Below are 26093 nucleotides of genomic sequence, written 5' to 3'. Positions count from 1 at the left end.
GAAATGTGGTCTGAGATGGGAAAACATTACTGATGAAGAAAGAAATAATATTCAAGGGAATGAAATGTGGTCCGAGATGGGAAAACATTACTGATGAAGAAAGAAATAATGTTCAAGGGAATGTCATGTGGTCTGAGATGGGAAAACATTACTGATGAAGAAAGAATTAATATTCAAGGGAATGTCATGTGGACTGAGATGGGAAAACACTACTGATGAAAGAAATAATACTCAAGGGAATGACATGTGGTCTGAGATGGGAAAACATTACTGATAAAGAAAGAAATGATACTCAAGGAAATGACATGTGATCTGAGATGGGAAAACAGTGCTGATGAAGAAAGAGATAATATTCAAGGGAATGACATGTGTTAACTTTCCATTATTTTTCATTTCCAGTGGTGGAGCACCGACGCTGTTCTAAAACAAGAGTTTTTCATCAAAGGAGGTTTTGCTAAGGACATTCGCTTTTCAGAAGACTTTAAAACTTTTGTTATGGTGGATGACACTTCAACACTCTTCATACTAAAACAAATACATTAATTGGAACTACCTAACCATAAAGTATTTCAAGCCTTGATATTCAAGGTTTACTGCAGTATTCTATTAACTCAGTAGTTGCAAACTGCACACTGAAATTTGGTTTTTCACTGTTGTCAATCAAAAATAATCAGTTGGTACCTTATATATTTAAAACTGGCGACAGTGAAAAACCAATTTCAGGACGAGCCATTAAAATGTTGAAGATCACAGAATATCAAAAACCGTAGCAACAATGGACATTGCCACTCCTTTTATTGCTAAGCAGTGATCAAGACAACAGTTGCAACAGGGAAAATGGGCAATACAAATTTGTGTAGGAAATTGCTCAATCTCGAGTACAGTTCAAAAATTCATAGGTACGAGTGATGTTTTAAAAGTTTTCAAAATTAGATGAGCCTTTTGTAGAAAAGTTCAATTTGAAATATTCCAAAACATCACGAGTATCTATAAGTTCCAAATTGTATGAGAGGATCGTGCGTTTTTTCTTAAATAATACACTTAACAAAATTGAGCAACTTAATTGGGACTCTACAGAGTACAATTTGGGATTTAATTGTACTCCTTTTGTCCAATCAGAATAGAGTAATTTTGTAGTGTATTATAAGTTCAGGTATGGAATCTTTATCACGCCATGCCATGTTTATTCTCATGAGAATTTTTTTGTTAAACAATGAATAACGTCATTCTGAAGCGCCTTGCCGTGCTGGAAAAGAATCTTCACAAAATAGACTATAATTTTCAATCATTTCATACAAGGCTCGTAATTTACCTATTATGCATGTTCTTATACAGTCAATGTCATTAACGTTGTCCAGCGAAAAAAGACATTTACACATTTACGCATTTAGACTAAAAGAAATATCACGTTTCCTTGAACGTTCTGGCATAAAATGCTGGAATACCATTCTCCATCTTAAATCCTCTCTAAATGGTCGGGGCATTCTGGATTTTCGATTGACTAGTTAAATTTTACATTTAAAGTTTAGGCTGACGCACACGAGGCAAAGAATACATAATGAAACACGTTATATTTCTTTTAGTCTAAATGTGTAAATGTCTTTTTTTGGTGGACAACGTTAATGACATTGACTGTTTAAATTTCACATATTATGAAGTCACAAGATCTGCCAGTTTGAACAGATGTAAAAACAAAAATCTAAATTATAAATAGAAATTCAATTACTCTAATTTTTTGTAGATAAGCCCTCGAAATCTCTTAGTGATATCTTTTGAATTATTAGATAGTTCCTAGAGAATATTATAATCATTAAATATGCCAATTTTTGTGTGCCAAGTTCTGAGTTTCTGTTGAACTACAATGGACTTTATTTGTAGTAGTGCAGTGCTTTTTCATTTCAGACCATGCGTCGGGTATCACTTCTTCGGTTAACAGTTGCGCATGAATATGGATACAACTCAAACGAAGAATCTTAGGACCTGTCTATACTATGCCGGATAAATTTGAATCCGAATTTTTATTTATTTAGTTAAGCCTATTGTCCACACTAGTCTGGGCGAATCCGGAACAATTCTTCACCGAAAATGAATTTTCAAAATGGAACCGAATAAATAAAAATTCGGATTCAAATTTATCAGGCATAGTGTGAACGGGGCCTTGTTCTCAAGACCATGTGTCATTCCCTAGAGTATCATTTCTTTGTTTAACAGTGGTACATGAGAAGACACATGAATATGGATACAACTCAAACAAAGAATCTTATTCTCAAGACCACGTGTCATTCCCTAGAATATCATTTCTTTGTTTAACGGTTGAGCATGAAAAGACACATGAATATATGGATACAACTCAAACAAAGAATCTTATTCTCAAGAGAATTAATGATGCATGGTCTGTAATGGGAAAACATAACTTGACAAATTAGGGTCTACTGTATTTTACCACCAGCTTGCTGTAAATCCTCCAGGCATGCACCGATTTGTCAAGTTAATTTTTTCAGCTGAACCCTACGAAACTGAGAACAATTTATTCTATCCCACATGACCACACAAAGAAGAAAATACTATTTGATTCAAGATTAGAGTATTTTATTAGCTTATTCACAGATGAATCATTCTACTGTGGGGCACCAAATCCACCACCACCACGACCACGACCAAATCCTCCTCTCTGGAAACAAAATAATATTATCTCAATACTGTTGAAAAAGGCCTATTGGGTTACAATATTGGTTACAATATTGGAATGTTTATTGGTCAGCTCCTGTGACGTTTTTATACGGTCTACGCTTCCAGAATGCCTTTCGGTAGCTCTCTTGCTATGCTAATTTTCATCATTGTTTTTGTATCCTCAAAAGGCCTAACATAGCCCTGTTTACACGAAACCGGATATTTTTTTATCCGGGTAAAAAGAATGTGCGTTTACATGTGGCTTCGTGTAAACGCTCATCATTTTCAACCATTTACGTAAAAACGGTCCATCAACTTGAAAACAATCATGGGAGCTAAATAAGCATGCACATAGTTCCCAAGCCTGCGATCTCCTTTGTTTAGTGACATCAACGTTTACGAAAATATCCGATTTGAAAATCATTTTCAAGAATAGCCGGCTAAACACCATCTCCGTGTAAACCGGAGGCCGAAACGGATAAAAAAATATGCGTTTACAAAAATATCTGGCTTTGTGTAAACAGGGCCTAAGAGACTTTGAAGAGGAGTCTTGTAGTATAGGTATGAAACGTCATTAGAGTTAGGATCTGTTGTCCTTATTTGCATAACGTAAACAACAATAATACTTACAAACTCAGGTTTGAAGTCCGTGCCTGGACCTCCCTTTGGGTCACCCCCTGGGGGGCCTCTCCTGTATGCGTCACGGTCAGAAGAATCTGGGCCACCTTGACGTGGTCCACCATCCATACCTTGAACAAGATTGAAAATATTATAAGATCATCAACATTTAGCCCTGAAACAACCTCTGGGCTAATCTAAGTCAGGGCATGGCTAACTCACAGATTGAACCCTGAAACAACCTCTGGGCTGATCTAAGTCAGGGCACGACTAACTCACAGATCACACCCTGAAACAACCTCTGGGCTGATCTAAGTCAGGACATGGCTAACTCACAGATTGAACCCTGAAACAACCTCTGGACTGATCTAAGTCCGGGCATGGCTAACTCACAGATTGAACCCTGAAACAACCTCTGGGCTGATCTAAGTCAGGGCATGGCTAACTCACAGATTGAACCCTGAAACAACCTCTGGACTGATCTAAGTCAGGGCTTGGCTAACTCACAGATTGAACCCTGAAACAACCTCTGGACTGATCTAAGTCAGGAATGGTCCTAATAAACTCTACTCATGTAAAAGTTGTGGCTGTATGTTAGATAACTTATGTCATGTATACAGCTTTATGTAATATTTCAATTACTTGAGAGAGTTCTTCCTCCGATTTCCAAACACCGAAAAGTGAGTTGAAAAAACGAGGCACAGCCGAGGTTTTTTAACTGACTTTGAGGTGTTTGGAAATCGGAGGAAGAACTCTCTCGAGTGTTTGATATTACTTCTAAAACTCATGAATATTTCTTGGAGAAAATCAAAGAAAAAGTTTATGAAATTTAATGCAAATTAAGAACACATTTCCAAACCACCGTCAAAGTAGTGATTTGCTTTGTTTTCTCATTAAATATTCATGAGTATGAGAATTAATCTTAATCCTCTTGAAACAAAGTCATGACCATGTTTAGCCCAGGATATTGAGTCCAGAGGTGAGCATACAATAAATATAATACATAAGAGTCTGTGTGTTTACCTTTGGGTCGGGGTCTTGCTGTCTCGGCTCGAGAGACTTGTCGTCTGAGCGTGGCAGGGACGATTTCAGGGGGGAGATGAAGGTAATCCCTCAAATATGTAATACCTGTATGACAATGATAATAACATTACTAAATACCTTGGTTAAAAGGGTCAAAAGTGCGGCATTAAGGATATTAGGGAGAATTTCATATAGATACTACTCAAACAAAGAATCTTATTCTCAAGAATAGGTGTGGTTTAAAAGGGGTTAATATAATGCACAAGGTAAAGCAGTCTATAGATTCTAATTTAGTAAAACTATTTATCCAGAAGTATTTAGAAGTGTTTTACTCACATACCTTCATTGGTGAGGTACCAGTAGAAATGTTTCCAAGCAAACTGCTCCGACACGTAACCTCTGGACTTGAGGGACTAAATTATTAATTATACATAATATATTAATAGAGTACACTATTGTACACATTCCTTTAGAAGGTTGAGTACACGGAGAAAATCCTGGACCTCTCTCTGGTGTGTATAATGATGAATTATTCATACAGCACAGCTTACATCGCAATACCAAAAAATAATAAAACCGTTACAAACTATAGAAGGAGTCACAATAGATATTACATAAGATCAGGGTCTGGTTGTACGAAGGGTGGATAGTGCTATCTGTCAGATAAATCTTATCCAGTGTGGATACATTTATTGGATAACAGCATCGACTTATCCACTGGATAAGGATTTATCTATCGGATAGCGATATCCACGCTTCGTACAACCGGGCCCAGCATAAAATTATGTTACACTGGAGAAAAAACCTAAAAACCATTGAATCAAGGGAGATACTAAACAAGCACTGCTCACGTAATGCTGAGACCAGGAATGCTGATATGAGTATACTCATATTGAAATATTATTATTATCATTAAATAGACACATTAGAGTGCATGTAGTCACACTGTTGAATAGTTAGATAAATTTACCTAACTTAGATAATATTATTTAGTCGACGTCACCTAAAATAATATATACACAACAAACCAACGGCCATACTTTACCAGAGAATGTGTGAAGAGACAGTTGATTACATCTTTATTTTCTCCCCTGATTTTCAAACTGTTGGCCCATGAATTTTCAATTTATGTGACGTTGACTATAATAGTAAAGGACTGATCTAATTTATGTGAGGTCAACTATTCACCAGTTAGACTAAATCCACTCTATCAACAACAACAACAACAACTAAGTAGCTATCATGGTTTGTATACCTGCATTGCTTTGCAGACATGAAGGTTTGGCACGTTTTCAATGCACATGTGTTTTGGGTTGTTAAAGTCCTTCTTTGCCACACAGACTCCCTCCTTGAAGAGGTACTCGTAGATAGCAACTCGATTCTTCTTCGGAATAAGCATGCTGTTGAACAGAAAGAACACAGCACTATTTGGTAAGCTAGAGTAAAATCGAAGGTAAGAAGAAAGAGAGAGAGAGAGGAGAGAGAGAGAAAGGAGAGAGAACAGAGTATATATTATTTAGTCATTTTCCTTCCAATTTCTCCTGCTGTTCCCAAAATAAGACTTCCAAATAACGATAAATATCCTAAACTAAAGCTCCTTAAAATACTACATCAATCGGATCCTAGATACTCGCTAAAAAAATAAAGTTCTCTGAAGAGAAGTTGATATAAATAGAGCAGACATTTTAAGTCCAAAATATCAAACGCCTTTATTCTCTAAGCAAAAAAATAAAACGCTAGAAGATTTATTCAATGTTTATTCTTATACTTTCCAAAGATTTCAAGCCGTTTTAAGTTAGGATGGTGAAGATTTTCAACAGATTTTACAACCTATTAACTTACTTTGCGAACCAAAGATGGCAACCACGAAAGAGACCGAACTGCGCATGTGCGTGGCAAATGTTCCTCGAAGGGACCACAGGAAGCCCAACTGTCAACAAACCGTATGTACGAATTCCGTGAAGTGAAATTTTTCAGGAAATGTTGTCAATATTTCGTATGAATAAATGATAAATAAAAGGGATATTTAGCAGTAGAGTTGTTTTCATATGATACAGTGGCTTTTGATTCAATGAATTCCTTGGAATTTAGAAGTTGAATTTTTTGTAGGTAGGAAAACTGCAGAAAAATTCTGAAAAAACATGAGTGACAGTTCCCTCTTTAAACCAATTTTTTTCCCTTCCACACATAATCCTCCCTTATAAATAGCTCCCCGGCCCTAACTAACTCCCAGTTATAAGCCTGTCAAAGAACCCTTATGAATAAGTCTAGGAGTTATAGCAGCATTTTTATGTAGATTTTTTTCCAATGGCCAATACACTCCTGTAAATAATACATTGGGGCAGGGGCGGGTCCAGGGGAGGGGTGTAGGGGGTGCCCACCCCTCGTTATTGTTTTGTATTGGTTGATAATGATTTATTGATAAATGTATATCTTAAAGAGTAGATAATACAGAGTTGTTTTCATATGATAGCGAAACATATGGTACAGAAAATGCATGGTACGACATGCGGTAACATTAATACAAAATTTTTTCCCCTTTGATTCTAAAGGGTGCACCCCTCCCTGGGTTAACTTTGTGTGCAGCACCCCTCCCTGAACAAAATCCTGGATCCGCCCCCGAGGGTGATGGGTGGTTAAGGGATAGATGGGGATGGGGCATGATGGTTGATTACCATCACTTTCATCACAAGCAGTTAGCAATCTCAAGTTGGAACAAGGCTCCTTCATGGTGCATTATGAGAAAGTAATGCATTGTATTAATGCCCTGGTTGAAGACTGTGCTATTAAGAATTATTGATAAAAGAGAGCACAGTTGCCGAGGCCATCTGTACACTCACAGCTTTAAAAAAAATTGAAAACTTTAACAACAAAAACCCAGGATTTGTCAATGTTACGTTCAGTGATACAGAACTTAGAAAACACCTAGAACTTCCAGTGTTTCATATCACTGAAGGGAACATTCAAAGAACCCGTTTTTCTTCGAACAAGAACAAGGACAAGACAGTGAATTTTTAATAACAGTAATCTTTATTACTAATGGTTAAAATAACTGGTTAAAAACTAAATGTACAGAGTTAAGCTTTTTTAAAAAGCTTTGACTACCTTGTTTTTATATCTTTTAGCTTTGTTAGTTCATCAATAGTCCCATTTTCTTATTCTATAATGTGAGTCTGCCGCAATTAACCACATGGACTCATTTTTATGGTTTAAGCTACTAGGTAATACATACATGTATATAAGTATTTTCACACAAGTGAATATAATAAATCCGGAGCACTCATTGGCTACAATTTACATCTTATGCTCCTATATTTACCTACAGTGAATACAGAGTGCATGTGCTCACCGGTTTGCCGATTTGTGTCACTTACAGAGATAAAAAACATTTGAGAAAGGGTAGCAAAACTCTCTCTCCGTTATTTATTAAATTCACTTGTGTTAAAAATACTAAAAGGATTATTCCCCTCAGGCTCAGTAAATATCGGGAAATATCTGATAATCACATTGCATAATAGTTATATATTCATGGGTGATCTATAGTGGGTCGTCATAAGACCAACAAACATCATACATGAATATTACATACTACTTGTGAAATGGTCTACTATTTTTTTTTGAAACTGGAGTGAGTAACTGAGAAAATTCAGTATCAAGTTGAAAGCAAATAAGGATGATTTTGCAACCAATTTACATACTTCTCCTGGCCTGTGATTTCTATTGTTCTCGTTCACTCTCATTAATCATTTTTAACGAGGGCATTGTGTCTATGATTGGATTCGTTGGGCATGCTTTCCCATTCCAACCTCTTCGAAATAATAATTATTTGTCTTTGTTGCATCCATAATGGATTTTCTAGTCAACAAAGGAAATATTCCCAAGAGATCAATGTAACATGGTCTATAATCTATTGTATAAGGATCTATTGTTAGCTATAATCTAGGCTAAACCTGTATAAATGAAAATTTTCACCGTATATTGTTGTTTATAGAACAAGAAATAGGACTACTGGATAACTGTGGTTTTCGATATTCTGCGACCTCACTAGTTGCAAGCTGCCGTCAAAGCTGCCACTGAAATTAGATTTTTCGCTGCAGTCATTCTAAAATAATCAGTTGGTACTTTTTATATTCTTGATAGGCAGTAGTGAAAAAAACAATTTCACAACAAGCTGTTAAAATGACAGAGTTCGAAGAATTTTAGAAAACCACAGTAATATTATTTATATAAAGTATACACACACATACATATTATACCGATATTGTGCTAGGTTTTGTTGAAAGAAGACTAAAGAATGAAAGTTTCAGAGTCATGAAACTAGCTGAATAGTCTTTAGATCTGACACATCCAAAATCGCAGACTTCTATAATATCCTAATGTATAGAGATTTGGCACCATCACATGTCCACACCAATAGAACAGCTTAGGCTGGCTGTGGTTAGATGGCAGAACAATAAAATCCCTTTGCGCTCAGGAATAATCAAATTCTTTCTCATGTAAAATGATTGTATTGTTCCTGCCATCTAGCATGGCAGCCATCACGTGATGGTGCAAAACCTCTATTTTCACAAAGTGCACATTCTAGTTATCCTTCTCAGAGTTCACAATAAGGCTTGATACCTTAAAGATTATAATATAGACATCACATAAATCATAATAGTCTTAAGGTGTATATCAAGGAAATAAAATTATTTATTATATAATTACCAATGAAATATCTATTTTTCTCTATTTCGAAAAATTGATATCTTTACACGTGAATATAACATGTTATTTTCACATGTGAAAATAACACCATTGCGATGGCTATTCAAAAATACATGGAAAGAATTGCCTGAAAAAGCCAAAAGCATACTTCATTGTATATAACTATATATATAATTATATAATAAACAGAATATTACATGGCCGCTTGGAGATAGGAATCTTATATTCTCATGTTGAAAATCATATCTCCGCTCGTCCATGTAATATCCTCTATTTTCAAAATCACTTATATGTGTAAACAGTGTAGTAGTATGATTGCAGTATTTTTTTTAATATATTTTTTCCTTGATATATACTTTAAATATAAGTGTGTTATGTTCAATTGGAAGTGCTCACAAGCAAAACCAAATTTCAGAGCTAGCTCGCAGCTACATCTGAAATTTACATGTTTATGAAAAATAGCAGAAAGGCTTTCTACTGTCCACTATGGAGTGTTATCCTATTAGATATTTCTTTGCATTCAAAAAGTGCCAAACCTTTTGTCAGTGATTGTAGGTTCAACGTTATGATATTTGGCAAAAATTCTGGATTATTTGTAATCATTACAGAGATATAGATGTTTAATAGTATCTTAATGCATAGGTTAAGTATATTCACCAGCCTAATCTAAATCCGCTTCGAGGTTGAGGGAAAAACTTGGTTGTCATTGCAATGTATTGTGGGACTGTTTAGGGGATAAAATAGATGCCATCTTGGAAATACGGCCCCTAAAACAGTCCTAAAATGTACTACAATGCCATCTTGACCCAGTTTCTACCTCAACCTTGGAATAGGCCCTTTCAGTTCAAGGTCATGTGTCTGTACTAGTGAGCAAAATTTTATATTTTAAATTGGTGATTCTTTTAATCTACTTGTAAAGAACTGAATGAAACGATGTGTAACCAGTGTGTTACAAAATGCAGTTTTATTACAATCTCTCGAAACAGGTTGTAGAAAGTGTTTGCTCAACAGTATATTTCACCCATGGGAATCAAGATGTTCATTCATTTGCTCTCAGTGAATTAATCAGCACGTGATTGCTGAGCTGCAAGGGCCTATTGCTAAAACCACAGAAGTCAGAGTTTTTCAAAACTATTGACTTATAAAATGAGAACTGCATTTTTAACCATATTCTCTGATGACTAGTACATTAATCTATGATCCTGGAATACGGGAGTTGTGATTTTGGTAATGATGAAAACAGTGGTCATCTTTTTATTAACCAATTTTCTTTAGTTTCACAAGGTCAAGGTAATAAGTCAGAGAACAAGGAGCAAAGGAGTAAAGTGCAGGAGAGTATATTTCAGGGCTTTCAGAATCGGCTGACAGCTGCCAAGGCTCTTACCATTGCTTCAAAGTGAAGCTGGCTACTTTTTCTTTTCTATAAAATATCTTCTGTTCCTTGTGTTCGATCACAGCCAGCTACTTCTGACTTATGGCCATCTACTCTAAAACAATCTGAAAGCCCTGGTCTCTAAAAACATGTTAGTTAGTCTGAGGATCATTCACACCAAAGTGGTGAAAACCAGTCCATTAAAGCATATCATCTGTGCTTTGTATTAATGTTATTCAGTGCAACTTGTGATTAAACCTTTCTCACAATTAGTATAAAGTTTTTACTATATATCATGGCTTTTTCAGTGGATTGATCTTGTGACCACGAAACAATACCTATAAGTTGAGGTGGAAATTGTAAATATTTAACAATTGTTCGCCGAAGACGAAGCGAATATCGGGGAATAATAACCGAAACGAAGTTGAGGTCATTATTCCCGATATTCACTGAGCCTGAGGTGAATAATTGTTTTAGTTTAAATACACAGTTGCATGATTCTTTCAAAAAAAGAAAAAAAAGAAGATAAAAGACATTTTATGGCTGGCCGCCATTTTGGATTATCGTTGGAGGTGATTACCGTGTGATAATCTGAGTTCCTCGACCAATCAGAGCACAAGATTTTCAATAATCACCTGTGTATTTATACTAAATATGTCTAACCTCGACTTGTAGACATTGTTTTGTGGTCACTCAAGCGAATTCAGGAAAGCTCTATCGGTAGTCCATACACTCTTGAGAATACATCTTGGAATATTCAATTTTTGAATGTTGCAATTACTCTTACTTATGATATGCACTTTTTCCATAAAACATACTAGTAAATATTTTGACTATGCTAATAAATTGAAAACCTTTTACTACTTATTAAAAATATGGTTACCATGGATATATGTTTGTTTCAAAAAGAGGTTTTCATATGAGTGGGAAAGACAATACAACAAAAATTGAAGCTGTAATGCATCTTACACATGTCGTAATAAACCTTTTTTGAATTCGTGAAAAAACTGCTCTGTTCCTTGATGATAGATTCATTTACTCACGGTTAGCGTTTTAATGTCTGAATATTCATAAATACCAACGGGAAAGTAAAGAATGCACAACTTCCGCAATACAAACTCTTCGAAATTCAACAGATCTTAACTGGAACACATGAATATTCTGCACAAAATTGAGGCTGAGAAAATAAATCCATAGTCAATCAAAATAGCAGTACTTTAAGAATTCGAAAAAGTATTATGTACAATGTACATACATTCCACTCATACAAAAACATCTCCATACTGTGTTATGATAGTGTTGTTACATTAAAGATAACAATGATAACTGCTATGAAGAGAAGGAGTTAAAAAATTTTAATATATATTATATTTTTGGACACTAGAATGCTAGATCAACATTATATGAAATGGAAAACCCTAAATCGTTAGAAATTTTCAAGATTATGATATATTACGTTTGTTCGTTAGAATATTACTATAAAATCCTATTTTTCCAATAAATTTATATCTCAGGATAAATCAAAAATGTGTAAACACCCCAAATTCATATTTAATAAATCTGTGAGTTAGCCGTGCCCTGACTTAGATCAGTCCAGAGGTTATTCCAGGGTTCAATCTGTGAGTTAGCCATACCCCGACTTAGATCAGCCCAGAGGTTGTTACAGAGTTCAATCTGTGAGTTAACCATGCCCTGACTTAGATCAGCCCAGAGCTTATTTCAGGGTTTGATCTGTGAGTTAGCCATGCCCTGACTTAGATCAGCCCAGAGGTTATTTCAGGTTTGATCTGTGAGTAAGCCATACTCTGACTTAGATCAGCCCAGAGGTTGTTTCAGGGTTCAATCTGTGAGTTAGCCATGCCCTGACTTAGATTAGCCCAGAGGTTGTTACAGGGTTTAATCTGTGAGTTAGCCATACCCTGACTTAGATCAACCCAGAGGTTATTTCAGGGTTTGATCTGTGAGTTAGCCATGCCCTGACATAGATCAGCCCAGAGGTTATTTCAGTGTTTGATCTGTGAGTTAGTAACTTGGGATAATAGACACACTAACTTTTCCATTACAGTATTTTCAAAGTTAAATTAAGTTTATTGCAAAAACTAAAATCCACCAAATACCAAAAAAGTTAGTTTCAACTATAATAATTTTCGAAATCACAAACATTAACTACAGAAATCTTTATATTTTGAAAATTTTGAAAATAAGATGCAACTTTTGATGACCCCACAAAGCACTCTACTAGAACACAGTAAGTACAGTAGTAACGACAGGTATCATAACACCAACTTAACTAAATCAATAGAATTATTTTATAATGACGGTACCTTCTAATGGAGAAACATACAGTAGAGTGCACACAATATAACCATGAAACTTTAGTAATACTAAATAGCACAATTTCATGCTAATTCCATTGTTTTCTATTGTTTAATTAGCACTATTTGTACTATTTAGTAATTAGTGTTTCATGGATTTATTGTTTGCAGTCTACTTCGTAACTTTTGTGCAACATAATATGACACATCACGAGAAAGTACCAGACTTGTTATTTTTATGTTGCTCTACTTTACCGTTTGTAGGTACATCTTCTAAGCCATGTAGTGGTTCCTGGACCAGTATACATGTTGACGCCATGATATCTCTTGGTTGTTATACAGTATGATCAGTCATATCCTGTAATAAAAATACTTCTAGCGAGTCTTTTTCAAAGAACAAGTTAATAGGTTGAGTATTTGTTGGATAGACTTCATAACAACCAACTCTTCCTTGGCATCTTGAGTGTTCGAGTACCTTGATCTTATAATATGCAGTTTAAACCTCCTCATCAGTTTCAACTTTGATTTCTATCGGCACCCCACTGTTATTGGCCAGTTCAGTATTAGTAGCTACAGAGGATCGATACAGGGAGTCGGTCATTGTTCCCACAGATATAAGGCTATCAGGATTCTCTACTTTACCAGTATTGGTACCTTTGGTTGCTTTCTGTATCATGTCCGTTGCTACTGCAACAGATATCATATCGGCATCAACAACATGCTGGCCTGGGACTCTAGTCACTTGTGCTGCTGTTAAAGGGACTGCAGTTGATCGCTGTGGTCCTCCAATGGCTGTTAGAAAGGTATTCATATGTGGGATATTGGATGGGCCATTACTTGTTGCAGCAAGAGTATAATTGTTGGAGTTTACATCTATGGTAGTGTGAGTCTGCACTGTTGATACAACTGTTCTAAGCATGTAGGGATCGATTCCTCTTGGTTGAGTGACGTACATGCCGTAGGTTGCTTGTGATGGATTTTGCTGACCTTGTGAAGCCTCTATGATGATAGTCTTGTTCTGAGCATTTTCGCCAGTTAATTCTTCTGTTCCTTGAGGTGTAGATGATGACTGTCTATCTCTTGCCGACGACGCGAGGGCTGACAGCATGGACGCCATTGGAGTGCTTGTTGAAGGAACGTAGTTACTCAAACTTGCCAGCATTTCTGCGGCAGATGTATTCCTTTTTCTTCCTCTTGTCTTAGGCTTCCCCTTGGTCTGTCCTGGTTGCTCTGTGGCTGCAGGTTTTGGGTCTTCAGCAGGGGTACTATCCACTGGAATAGGAACTTGTACTAATTGTGTAACAGGAGGCAAACCTTGTACTTGAGCACTGGCTTGATTAGCTACTGTATATTTAGGATCAGGTAATCCTTGAAACTGGCCAGCACTTGTGAATGGTACTTGGGTTATAAATGTCATACCAGGTGTCTGTCCTTGTACAGGGGTTATAGGCAGTAGCGTCTGGAAATTATGCAGAACTTGACCTTCTCTTGGAAATCCAGGTAGGTTAGGATATGTTTGTTGTACGCCTTGTACATTACCTTGCGTGCTGGTCACTGGTATTCCAGACAAAAATCCTCCTTGTGCAGTTTGAATTCCAGGAACACCAGACATTGGAATGGTAGTAATGGTTTGATTCCCAGAGCTCTGGATTATTCCTGCTTGTGCAGCACTTCCTGGAACAGGCATACCTGGAAAAATAGCCCCTTGTAGACCAGCCACTTGCATCCCAGGCATCGTAACGCCAGGGAAAAAAGTCCCAGCCGCCATTCCTGGGAGTAGCGTACCCTGTGGCCCAATTACTGGAATTGTTGTTGTTTGAAGTTGAGCATAACTTGCTGGTACAGACACAATATTTGTTGTTGGCACTTGAGGGTTGGGATTATTTGCTATAGAAGCTTGTAAATGAGTTACCATTGTAGGCAAATTTGAAGGCAAATTACTTCCCATCACGCTGCTTGGAGCTGTCTTGTCATCGAGCAAACCACTCGCCGTCATAAGCTCTGAAACGCTTCCTTTGGAAGAATCTCCAGCTGAAGAGGCTTCCGAAGCACTCCTTCCCTGTGTCTGCATGTTCCTAATTCCTTGAAGAACAGCTTCGCTCGCTCCCCGGCTTTGCGAAGAAGTCGAAGCTGCACGTTTACGAACACCAAGTCTTTCGCGCCTTCGCCTTTGCCTTTCGCGATTACCACGTCGGATTATCTCAAGTTGCTCGGACGTCATAACTTCTTTTCTCCTTCGTCTCCATTCTCTGTATCTCGCTCGAAGAGCTTCAACTTGGTCTGGCGTCATTCTTTCTTTCTGCTTTCGTTTGAGCTCGCGTTGTTTTTCACGGCGAACGGTGATTTCTTCTTCGGAGTTGGTACTGGAGCGTTTCCTTCGAGGAATACGAGCTTCATCGCCATCTTCCCGCTTTCTTGATCGGGTTGATCGCTTGGCTTCTCCGGTGTCAGCATAAGCGTTTTCGTGGCTCTCCTCCTCCCCAGCGCCGTTCAAAACCCCACTATTACTGGGATTTTCACCAAATACCTCGATTTCGCTAGCCACAACAAGCACAGCTAGTTGATCAGTGGCTTCAGAAAGCTCGTTACTCGGTGTAGTAAGCTGTCCTCCGTGACAAACTTCAGTAATGGCGTTGTTTGCCGACTCACTAACACCTTGGTTAGCCGTCTCTCCTGGGGAAGAAACATTCACTGGGGTCCTTTTCCTTCGCGAAATCCGCCTCCTAGTTGCTCTAGTCTTTCCTAAACCAGTTTCTGCATGCTCGGAATCAGTTTTTACTTCAATATCGTCCCTGTCATGGCCAGTGTTAGCGTTTTCAAACACCGCTTCAAGGTTGTCTAAGTTCATGTTAACGTTACTACTCGATTCGGACGCCATGGTTGGTTCATCCTGGCGTGACATTTTCAGTTTCATTCGCCTTCTTCGCTGTCTTTCTCGGTTTAATCGACGGATTCTCTCAGGTCTACTTTCCAGGACAGATCCTTGAGTTTCTTCGGTAGTCGTTATCTCTTGCTGCACCTCTAAAACTCCCGAGTCGTCGTTGGGCTTGCTATTCATTTTGACTGTAGTATCGCATATCAAACCAGCACAAGAATAAACAGTAAGCGACGATTTCCTCGACGTCACGCGATAAAACCAAGCTCTTCTAACTCAAAAATACCCGTTAAAAACCAAACAAATGACTTCGAAATTAATATCAACAGCTAGTTTGGTTGTTGGGAGTGGATTTGCAGTTAAAAGAAGCGAGGAATGAAGCGTTTTTCAAGAATGAGGTAGCCATATTTGAACATCAGTCAATCAACTTAGACGACGAGAAACCGAGCCTCGTTCTGGCGTTACACGAGGCGCGCAGAATCCAAGGAATTTCTAACGTAATTTCAACCCAAATTTATCCAAAATTCACGCAAAAAAATCACCCAGAAAACCCAAATACCCCCTCAAAAAACAAAAAGCAAAATATTTAAGCATTCTTAAAGCATTTGAAGTCGTTATCGAATACGTATGAGTTAAAAATATAGCAGTGTGTAGGCCATGAATATAAATTACAGGTTTTTGGAGTGACGGGGGATCAATTTTCTTGGGAACGAGACTAGACTTTATTAATGTGACGATAAAAATGGCATAGAAAAATAGAAAGCGAAAAAACTCGAAAGCTGAAAGGGATAAAGCACACTAAAGTTTGTCTTTCGATTGAAAAATTTAGCATTAAGAGATATCGTTATTTGTATCAGAGGCTAATGTCACGAAATTTATATTCAAAAATAACAGCAGTGGTCACAAAATCTCTACACTAACAACAGGAAACCCATACTAAAATCTACGAAAAAAAAGTAGTTTATTATACAAGAATTAAAGCTTTTGCACCCAAAAAAAATATTTCCATTCGATTATTCATTCCTTTTCATAAAGAAGTATCTTTTCTTGCTAGCCTAAAACATATTTTCGACTCCCCTCCTCAAAGCTGTGTAGTATTTTTGAGTAACGCCCACTCATACGTCATACCGTGGTCTGCACACTCGAGTTATTTACAAACACGGATTTTTAAAACTACTTCCCGGCATGAGTTCAAGTTTATTAGCTGCTTCATTATAAGACTTCTAAAAGGAAATATAAATTTGAATTTCGAACAAAACGAATAAATTTTTTACATTCTCTTTTTTCCTGCCGGAAAGTTTTTTTTGCCTCAGGAACGCAAAATGAATAATGCGCATGCGCAAGAGACCAAAACACGCCCAGCGCCTCCCCCCATAGACATTCTATACTCTAAACAGACCTGGAAAGATCTCGTCAAGAATAGTAAAGATTATGCTCTACTTTTAGCTCATTTTATGCATTTAAGACTCAAAAATGTCAGTTAGAGGAACACCTAGGGGCTCGGACGAGAACTTAAGTGCTTCGTCGGATAGTTTTTGGGATGTTGGGAACTACAGAAGGACTGTAAAACGCATTGACGATGGAGCAAAGTTATGTGACGAGTTGATGAAGTTGGTAGCCGAGAGAGCTGAGATCGAAGCAAAGTACGCTAACAAGCTGAAAAACTGGGCTAAAAAATGGGAAGAAACTATCAAACTAGGCCCTGAATATAACACTATGGAGGAAGCAATGAAAGGAACAGTGAATGAAGCAAACTCTCGTTCAAACATTCATGTAAAGTGTAAGGAAGACTTGATGAATGATGTGTACGAGTTGGTGAAGAAGTGGAAAAACGAAAACTACCATAAGTCGTTATTCCAATGGAAAGAAACTAAAGATGCTGAAGATGGCTTTGCGAAAGCCCAGAAACCTTGGGCTAAATATCTAATGAAGGTAATGAGAGCAAAAAAGGCCTACCATGGGGCTACAAAAGCGAAAGAACAAGCTGAAAAACAAGTGAGCGATGCGAGTCACGACGTTAGTTTCCCGCAAGAAAAACTTCGAAAGCTCGAAGATGGAGTTGAAAAAAAGAAAGATGACATGGAGAAAGCTAAAGCTAAATATGAAAGACGACTTGAGGAAATAACTAATGAATACAACGATACATATGCAGAAGGAATGACCCGACAGTTTCAAAAGTGCCAAGAATTTGAAGAGAAAAGACTAGAATTTTTCAAAGAGGCTTTGATGAAATATCATCGTTGCTTGAATATTGCAGACAATCCTGAGTGAGTATTTATTTATTTTCTCTTATTTTAACCTATTAAAAATTAAATTTTGTTAACCAAATTTGTTCTATAACGGTGTGGTTAATCGTTGATAAAAATGGAGACTGATTGCCACGAGAAGGGCTCAAAACTACAGCGTCTTCACTCTTAATTTTCGATTTTACTCACTATAAGATGTATTTTAAATTAGTTTTTAAATCCAATCATTATGCATCAATGAACTTAAAGAATTTCCAAAAAATTTCAAGACTATAAATGATTCATCTATACGAATCTAACTTGGGTTTAAATTTTAAAATATGTCCTGAGGTAAAGAGAGCTCGCGGCACTGAATTTATTTAACAAATATGTGTGATTCAAAATATCAAGCTTGTTCACTATCAAAACTATAAATCCTGCATAAATAAATATCGCTCATAATCTGATCATCCTTGTAAATCCTAATGATAATTTATGAGTTTTATGATTAAATATTAATGTTAATTGTTTAAGTAATTAGTATTTTTGAACAAATATTCATCGTGTTATTGATAGACTGATTGTTGCGAAGTTTAGATTTCAGTATTGATTTTGAGATTTAAATCCTCGAAGGGTATGATTTACAGTAAAATATGTTTGTTAAAACTGATAAGTATTAATATTATCAATTATTCATTGCTAATTTGATTCAGGTTATAAGGAGTTGAAAATCTGTTACATTTGTGAAATGATTTGTTTTGATATTGCACGACAGAGTTAAAGCACAGATCAATTACCTATTTCAGGTTTTATCTGTGAGTAAGCCATTCCCTGACTTAGATCAGCCCAAAGGTTGTTTCAGGGTTCAATCTGTGAGTTGGCCATGCCCTGACTTAGATCAGCCCAGAGGTTGACTCAGGGTTCTATCCATGATTTAGCCATGCCCTGACTTAGTTCAGCCCAGAGGTAGTTTCAGGGTTCAATCTGTGAGTTAGCCATGTCCTGACTTAGATCAGCCCAGAGGTTGTTTCATGGTTCAATCTGTGAGTTAGCCATTCCCTGACTTAGATCAACCCAGAGGTTGTTTCAGGGTTCAATCTGTGAGTTAGCCATGCCCTGACTTAGATCAGCCCAGAGGTAGTTTCAGGGTTCAATCTGTGAGTTAGCCATGCACTGACTTAGATCAGCCCAGAGGTTGTTTCAGGGTTCAAATCGTGAGTTAGCCATGCACTGACTTAGATCAGCCCAGAGGTTGTTTCAAGGTATAAATAAAGTTTGAAGGTTTATAATTTGTTTATTGTTTTCCCCCCGCAAAAGTGAAATATGAGACTTCTAATTAGATCCCATGTACTGACATAAACCTATTAAAAAATTGAAATGAATAAACTTCATCCGTTATTTCACTTTCATTTGTTTAAAATTACAGTGACTGTAATGAATATGGCCTTTCAATTTCAATATTGTTGCATTAGGTTCAGAGTTCTTTCCTGTTAGCCCAAGCTATAGAGTATTCTTCATTAATCTGTCAGAATACTTAAATTTGATTGGATGAATGTTGAAATTAAAAACTACAGTGTGACATGTGCTAAAAATAAAATGATGAAAGTAGTAATACTGGGTCTTAAAGAGTCCTACCTAATGCCGAATATACGAATGTCAAACTTTGCATGAGCCAAACCTAATAAGCTCAGAGGACCCCCTTATTATTATCATGGGAGGTTCTTATATAGCGTGTTTGTACGACATCTCAATGCACTTTACATTTTTATGACCAGTGGAGGACTTTTATACACTGCATATTAAGACGCTATTAGCAGGCGTGCAGCTTACAATTATCAGTGAATAATAAGTAATTTGTTATTTATTGTTTTTAATGCATAGGCTCGTGTGAAGTTTGCATAAGGCTTGCTTTTGTGATAACACTGACTGTTGTTGATAATAAAATAATCACCATTGCAATCAACCATCATTATCATAATCATCACCCCTTTCATCCCTGCCCCTCTACGATCATCGTAAATCGTCCTTGCTTTACAAGGGTTAGCACTCGAATCGAAATTTAGAAGTTGATTTTTGTGGAGGGAGGAACACTGGAGAGCCCGGATGAAAAACCCTCGAGATAACAGGAGATAACCAACAAACAACTCTACTCACATACAACACCAAGCATGGTTGGACTTGGGTCGCATTGATAAGAAGCAAGCGCTCTCACCGCTATGCTACCTGTGCTTACCAATAATGACTTTTGCATGATTATTATTTAGTATGCGGGTAATTTTTATAATTCATTTAGTTAGTTAATTTTTGTAATTGCATCAACCAAGGCTACCCAAACAAATTTAAAAACTCACATTTTACCGCTGCATAACAGATAGATTTCTGAATTCTGGGTTTTAAGCTGTTTCTTGTTTATTTCTGGTCATACACACACTGTATGTAGTTGAATATATGATTTTAAAGAGGAAAATGTGAAAATTTGTAAAGATTCTATTGTTTTAAAATACTCAATTGTGATTGGCTAATTTGTATGAAAATTTGTCTGGGTGTCCTTGGTTGGTGTAGTCACACATTAAAAATGTTTGTCTATAAATAAAGACCTTACCTAATATGATGATTATTATTTCATCACAGGTTCTCAGGTATATTTGTTCAAATGAGTACGTCCTTTCAAATGGCCAGCAGTCTGCAAGATTTGGATTGGTGGTCAAGAAACCATGGGACAGCAATGCCACCCAACTGGCCAGTCTTTGAGGTTAGTATATACACACGCACTGGCGTTCAGATTTGTTGATGGCCTATACCCCACAAGGGGAGTAAAGGCTTAGGCTGCGTTCATAATGTATGGCAGGGGGGGCAGATGAAAATTTGAAATGTTCAGAATAATTCTTAACACCCCCCTTTAAAGTCATGCAAAAAGAATATGATTCTCCCGAAGCAAGGCTTGTTGCTTCTTCCAACAATTGTGCATCCCTCCCATCTTTCTGATAAAAATTTGTCTATCCCCCCTTTTCCTGCCAAAATTTTCCCGATGTCCCCTCAATTTTACCTGCTCCCCCCTCAGCCATACATTATGAACACAGCCTTAGGAGGTTACACACACACACATAAATGTATCTAGGTGAAATCTGTCTGAAATCTCTATCATTAACATTCATTGCGAGCATGTAAGCATATGCATATGGAATATGCACGCTATAAAGGTTCTCAGCTATGTTTCTTAAATGAGTATGTACTGAACATATGCATATGGAATATGCGCTTTATAAAAATAGTATTAAAGTTATTATCAACATTGTTATCATTATCTTGTCCATCACAGTAAGTACCAATGTCATTATCATTGTCATCACCATCATCATCATCATCACTATCGTCATCACCATCATCATCACCATCATCACCATCATCATCATCACCATCGTCATCACCATCACCATCATCATAATCATCACCATCATCACCATCATCATCATCATCACCATCATCATCACCATCATCATTAATCTAATACATTCTGTTTCCTGCTTAGAGCTTTAATTTTTTTCAACAAAAGAAAGAAAGAAAGAAAAGATTTTCATCTCTTCATTTATTTATAACTATATTAAACCTCCCTCTAGTGATAGTTTAGTTATGAGAGATGAGGCGGTAGGCTGCGTGGGATGGGCTCGGAAATCATATTAGAACATGCGTAATAGGTAAATTAGGAGCCTAATATTCAAGTAAATTACAAGCTCACTCATTACGCATGTTCTGATAGTTTAGTTATTTCATTATGTGAAATTATAGGAGTGCTTACCCTTTGAACCATCAACAACAAATTGTAGACATAAAACTGTGGCGCAGATATTCAACTTGTTGTTGCCACAGTCATGTGACTCACCGGTCATAGACAGATTGTTTTACGAGAACCTTGGTCCATGTGACAGTAAAGACAGTAATACTGAAGAAACTAGGCCATTAGACAGACAGTGTGAACTGGAATGTCACTCTCCTATACTAGGTAAACTATTGAATGATTTGTAGTTTTTGTAGGAGTAAGTTTTCAGTTAGGTGTCAGTGGAGTGTGATAGTTTGTCAGTAGGGTGTTGGTAGGTTGTAAGTAGGTAGTTGGTAGGTTGTAAGTAGGTTGTCAGTAGGGTGTTGGTGGGTGGTCAGTAGGGTGTTGGTAGGTTGTCAGTAGGGTGTTGGTGGGTGGTCAGTAGGGTGTTGGTAGGTTGTCAGTAGGGTGTTGATAGGTGGTCAGTAGGGTGTCGATAGGTTGTCAGTAGGGTGTTGTTAGATTGTAAGTACAGTGTGAGTAGATTGTCAGTAGGGTGTTGGTAAGTTTTCAGTAGGGCGTTGATAGTTTGTCAGTAGGATGTCGACATGTTATGAACAAGCTAAGTCAAGTGAATAACGACCTTCATGTACATTTTAGGAAATCAAGAAAAGCTTGAACATTATTACAGTTCAGTAACAGACTTAATTTTACCTGAAGGGTGCTTAGACACTACCAAGATAGACAGACAGACAGCTAGTCATCTGGTACAAGGTAGAATCATGGTCAGTAAAGTGTATTCAGTGACTAGTCTCAGTGAGTAGAGTATGTTAGCTCTTTCCCTGATGCTTTTTCTCCAGGTGCCCTGACTAAGATTTATATTTATACATTTTTATAGTATCTATTCATATTATAACTTAGAGGACCACAAGTTTGTTAGTGTATTTACACTATTAAGTCTACATCCTCTTTAAATAAAGTCTTCAGGGTTGTTCAGCCCAGAGGTTGTTTTAGGGTTTGATCTGTGAGTTAGCCGTGCCCTGACTTAGATCAGCCCAGAGGATGTTTTCTGGTATCGATAAAGTTATAAAAGGTTTGTTATAAGGACAACCATACTTCAGATGATGAAAAGTTACTTATCAATCTGTCTTGTTTTAGGAATATGATGAAAATCAAGTAGGACATAAAAGCAACCAGACGTCAAATGCTTACATCTCTAACGAGCCCCAGGCAACATCATACAATACCTACAACCCGACCCCACCTTCACCGCCGCCGTCATATAATCATGTCAATGAGCAGAACCCTTCAGCGCCTCCATATGAACAAGAACAACAAAAGTAAGTGTAAATCATACAATACCTATAATTCCACCTCACCTTTACCACCACCATCATATAACCATATTTATAGACCCCTTGCATCTGACAACTAATATTATTTTCCAGCCCATTTGGACACCAAGAGTCTGAAGAGTATGCCCCAGAACCAGACGACTGGGGTAATGAACCCCCCCAGGTCGACATGGACATAGGTGTACCTGTACGAGCCCTGTATGACTATGAAGGTGTAGAAGGGGATGAGTTATCATTTAAAGCTGGTGAGATCATAACAAAGCTCTCAGAAATGGATGACCAGGGCTGGTGCGAAGGACGCTTTCAAGGCAAGCTGGGGTTATTCCCTGCCGATTACGTAGAACCTGTTTAGATCTATCAAATTCTTTATGCTTAATCTATTTTTTTAAATTGTGTGTTGGGTATATGGTACAAGTAGTTGTACCTTCAGGAGCAGAGGGCTGCCTCTTGACTTCTACATGTGCCTAAGGCCTGTTCTAGATGCCACTCCAGGGCTTAACCTAATAAAATTAAGTTGGACTAAATCAACTTCAGAAAAATGACTTCAGTCAGAAAACTCAGTGGTAAACTCTGGATGATATCAGGGGGGTGGCTGTTACCTTGAAAGCCGCTAGCACATAGTTTCTTCTATAGATTTGACATCAATTTTTATTTTTAAAACATCAAATAGGTAAAGCTAGGCAGTCAATCCACTTACATAATTGTGGTGAAGCTCGTTCACTTTTCTACAGGAATGAAAGAGAAATATTTTCAGTTATCATAACTTATGCGTTACATTTGGTATAGGGAAAAGTGGCATCTGAATCAGTTGCTGCCCTAATGTTGCAAAATACTACAAACCCTTCCAAACTTAGCTGGCTTTGTTGTAGTTAATTCAATCTTCTGTATCAGAGGGATTCTCATATTGCTCTTTGGTCAGACTTTAACCCTTTTGCTACTAAAAAGTCAAAAACAGACCAAAACAGGCCGAAAATTATCATTATTTTTCATCAGCCTGTGTCCACCCAAGAAAATACCCTACTGTAACCCATTGTTCAGTTGTCATACTCAGGGCTGTAACCAGAAATTTTACAGGGAGGGTGCACATCGAATAAAATCGGGCCATTGATCGTTTTTTTCATAACCAACTTAGTGGCGTAACCAGGGATCTTGCAAGGAGGTGCACATGCTACAGGCAATAATTTGCAGAACCAAAAAGAAAAAAAGGTAACCAAAAGAAAGCAGAACCAAAAAAAAAAAGAGATGGAGGAGCAGACCTTAAGCTTTTATGGGGGGGTGCACATGCTCCCCCCTGGTTACGGCCCTGATACTTGAGGTATTATTCAATCAAAGTCCGGAAACTTCACATAAATGATTGTGAGCACAATTTTTGGTCAACTTTCTGAATAGCTCTAGGAACACAGGCAGAATAATGAGGTTGGACCTTAGTAGTCAAAGGGTTAACTCAACATCTCCTGCTACCAATTCTCTGTCACTCAGGGTTACCATTGATTTTGTATAGAGTGTTCATGAGTTACAATGAAGGCTGATGTAATTTCAAAGTCTTTCTATTGTTGAACTTGTGCATTCTTTACTTTGGATGCTGATACAAGGCTAACCCTGAGTAAATGAGTCAGTAATCAAGAAACACAGCTGTGTTTCAAGAATTGGAAAAAGGTCTACAGTCAATTCAAAAAATGTTGTCGTCGACCGGCTCAAGCCTACGCAACTGGACTGAAAGGAATATTGGTAAAAATCACTGAAGCAGTTAAATATTCGTTCTGAATTAATTGTTCCCGCTAGTAATAAGATAATAATGGCGAGAAACAATCCATCAAATGCATGTCTTTGGGTTTAGGGAAAGAAAAACAAAGTAGTTATGATTCAGTTCACAATTTTGAAAATATAAAGGCATTAAAAAAAACGTCTCCTTCAACGCTTCCCGCTCGCCTACGAAGGTTCGTGCTGTAAACCAGGCATAACTAGTCAGATAAAATTATGGAGTCAACTTGGCTTCAATGATTGCTACCCAGAGTTCCTTTCGGTCTAGTTGGGTAGGCTTGAGTTGGTTGACGACAAAATTTTTTGAATTCACTGTATATTTATGTAACTTGTGGAGTGGCATCTGGTTTGCTGTTTGGGGGCTTGAGACCATTTACTAAATACATAAGATCCTTTCAGCCTTAGAGATTCTTAGCAATGTCATGTAAATTGAGATCAAAGAGAATTTTGGTCGCAAAATAACATATTTTCATTGAATCCCTCTTGGCCTTGATAATTATTACTAGAAATCTCTTGAGAGAGAATTAATTGATACAGATACACTTATTTCAATAAAGTTACTCACCTGAAAAGCTACAAAGCTGAGACCAACAAGGATTATAGGTAGTTACGTTTTACATGTTTCAACTGCTTTAATAACTATTGAGGGATTTTAGATCTTTTACCATTACAGTCTCACCTCTTCTGAGCATCCTCAAGCTGCAAATTGTATCAAAAGCTTACGTTTGATATTTAAAATATTCTCATGACCCTCAGTGATATCAGCTTTCTAGTTTTTTTGGTGACTAACTTTTTTGAAATAAGTATATATTCCTCCAAATATGTACATTATATCTTTTCAATTATTAGTGAAGCTACTTTTCCACACATTCCATGAATTATTCAGATGATTTTTATCATAAATGTATTGTTACTGTAGATGTGGGTGCATTGAAGATAGATAGGTAAAATTGATAGATATGTAGATTTATAGCCAGCAATTTTTTATGAAATGAAGAAAAGATTTCCACTCTTGACCAATTGAAAACCTGAACAATACAAGTTATCCAATCACAGAAAAGTTATTTATGGTATCTTGGTTCTCAATTGGCTTCCACTCTGAACCAATCAGAAAGCAGAATAATACACAATATCCAATCACAGGAAAGCCATTTATGGTATCTTGGCTCTCAATTGGCTTCCACTCTGAACCAATCAGGAAGTAGAATAATACACATTATCCAATCACAGGAAAGCCATTCATGGTATCTTGGCTCTCAATTGGCTTCCACTCTGAACCAATGAGAGAGAATGCGATAATGAGACAATGCGATATTTTATCAAAAGAATTCCATTATCTTTAAGGGGTATTTTTATAAATTTCTGAAGTGCATATACCCAATACTCTTACCCCAGAGTCCCCAACCCCCAACGTG

The 26093-nt window shown here is 37.1% G+C and overlaps 4 protein-coding genes across 4 annotated transcripts in view; 2 read left to right on the top strand and 2 right to left on the bottom strand.

The window, feature by feature from the left end:
* LOC116306912 (apoptotic protease-activating factor 1) overlaps positions 1 to 2648 on the top strand; it is a 37125-nt gene extending 34477 nt beyond the window's left edge. The window contains exon 20 of the mRNA XM_089027020.1: positions 400 to 2648. Coding sequence (XP_088883146.1) covers positions 400 to 543 — 144 coding nt within the window. The 3' untranslated portion in view covers positions 544 to 2648. The remainder of the gene's footprint in view (positions 1 to 399) is intronic.
* On the bottom strand, positions 2568 to 6235 carry LOC116306921 (small ribosomal subunit protein eS10). The gene is made up of 6 exons (XM_031717059.2): positions 6154 to 6235; positions 5567 to 5711; positions 4652 to 4724; positions 4312 to 4416; positions 3301 to 3419; positions 2568 to 2671 (listed from the first exon to the last, which is right to left on the bottom strand). The coding sequence occupies exons 2-6, from the start codon at positions 5708 to 5710 to the stop codon at positions 2618 to 2620; spliced, it is 495 nt and encodes a 164-aa protein (XP_031572919.2). The 5' UTR covers position 5711; positions 6154 to 6235; the 3' UTR covers positions 2568 to 2617.
* A 1087-nt stretch (positions 6236 to 7322) lies between these two features.
* LOC116306919 (uncharacterized) lies at positions 7323 to 16077 on the bottom strand. The gene has a single exon (XM_031717057.2). The coding sequence runs from the start codon at positions 15761 to 15763 to the stop codon at positions 13202 to 13204; it is 2562 nt and encodes an 853-aa protein (XP_031572917.2). The 5' UTR covers positions 15764 to 16077; the 3' UTR covers positions 7323 to 13201.
* Positions 16078 to 16953: 876 nt separating this feature from the next.
* On the top strand, positions 16954 to 25155 carry LOC116306920 (protein kinase C and casein kinase substrate in neurons protein 2). The gene is made up of 4 exons (XM_089027019.1): positions 16954 to 17847; positions 20437 to 20557; positions 22721 to 22902; positions 23011 to 25155. Exons 1-4 carry the CDS (start codon positions 17054 to 17056, stop codon positions 23267 to 23269), a joined length of 1356 nt encoding a protein of 451 aa, XP_088883145.1. The 5' UTR covers positions 16954 to 17053; the 3' UTR covers positions 23270 to 25155.
* The last annotated feature ends 938 nt before the right edge of the window (positions 25156 to 26093 follow it).

Source organism: Actinia tenebrosa, unplaced genomic scaffold, assembly GCF_029948245.1.
Source record: "Actinia tenebrosa isolate PJP-AT-01 unplaced genomic scaffold, QUT_ActTen_1.0 PGA_scaffold10__47_contigs__length_13832649, whole genome shotgun sequence".
Taxonomy (NCBI): domain Eukaryota; kingdom Metazoa; phylum Cnidaria; class Anthozoa; order Actiniaria; family Actiniidae; genus Actinia; species Actinia tenebrosa.
The sequence above is the reverse complement of the archived record's forward strand: the minus strand, read 5'-3'. Positions and strand labels throughout refer to the sequence as shown.

What these genes read in the sequence shown, in the direction of transcription:
- LOC116306921 (XM_031717059.2), bottom strand. Translation starts at nt 5,710, where the DNA reads ATGCTTATTCCGAAGAAGAATCGAGTTGCTATCTACGAGTACCTCTTC. An exon ending in AGCAAGACCCCGACCCAAAG is followed by an intron (nt 3,420 to 4,311) that starts GTAAACACACAG and finishes ATCTTGTTCAAG; the next exon opens with GTATGGATGGTGGACCACGT. An exon ending in CGGACTTCAAACCTGAGTTT is followed by an intron (nt 2,672 to 3,300) that starts GTAAGTATTATT and finishes TTTTGTTTCCAG; the next exon opens with AGAGGAGGATTTGGTCGTGG.
- LOC116306919 (XM_031717057.2), bottom strand. Translation starts at nt 15,763, where the DNA reads ATGAATAGCAAGCCCAACGACGACTCGGGAGTTTTAGAGGTGCAGCAA.
- LOC116306920 (XM_089027019.1), top strand. Translation starts at nt 17,054, where the DNA reads ATGTCAGTTAGAGGAACACCTAGGGGCTCGGACGAGAACTTAAGTGCT. An exon ending in CCAACTGGCCAGTCTTTGAG is followed by an intron (nt 20,558 to 22,720) that starts GTTAGTATATAC and finishes GTCTTGTTTTAG; the next exon opens with GAATATGATGAAAATCAAGT. An exon ending in TATGAACAAGAACAACAAAA is followed by an intron (nt 22,903 to 23,010) that starts GTAAGTGTAAAT and finishes ATTATTTTCCAG; the next exon opens with CCCATTTGGACACCAAGAGT.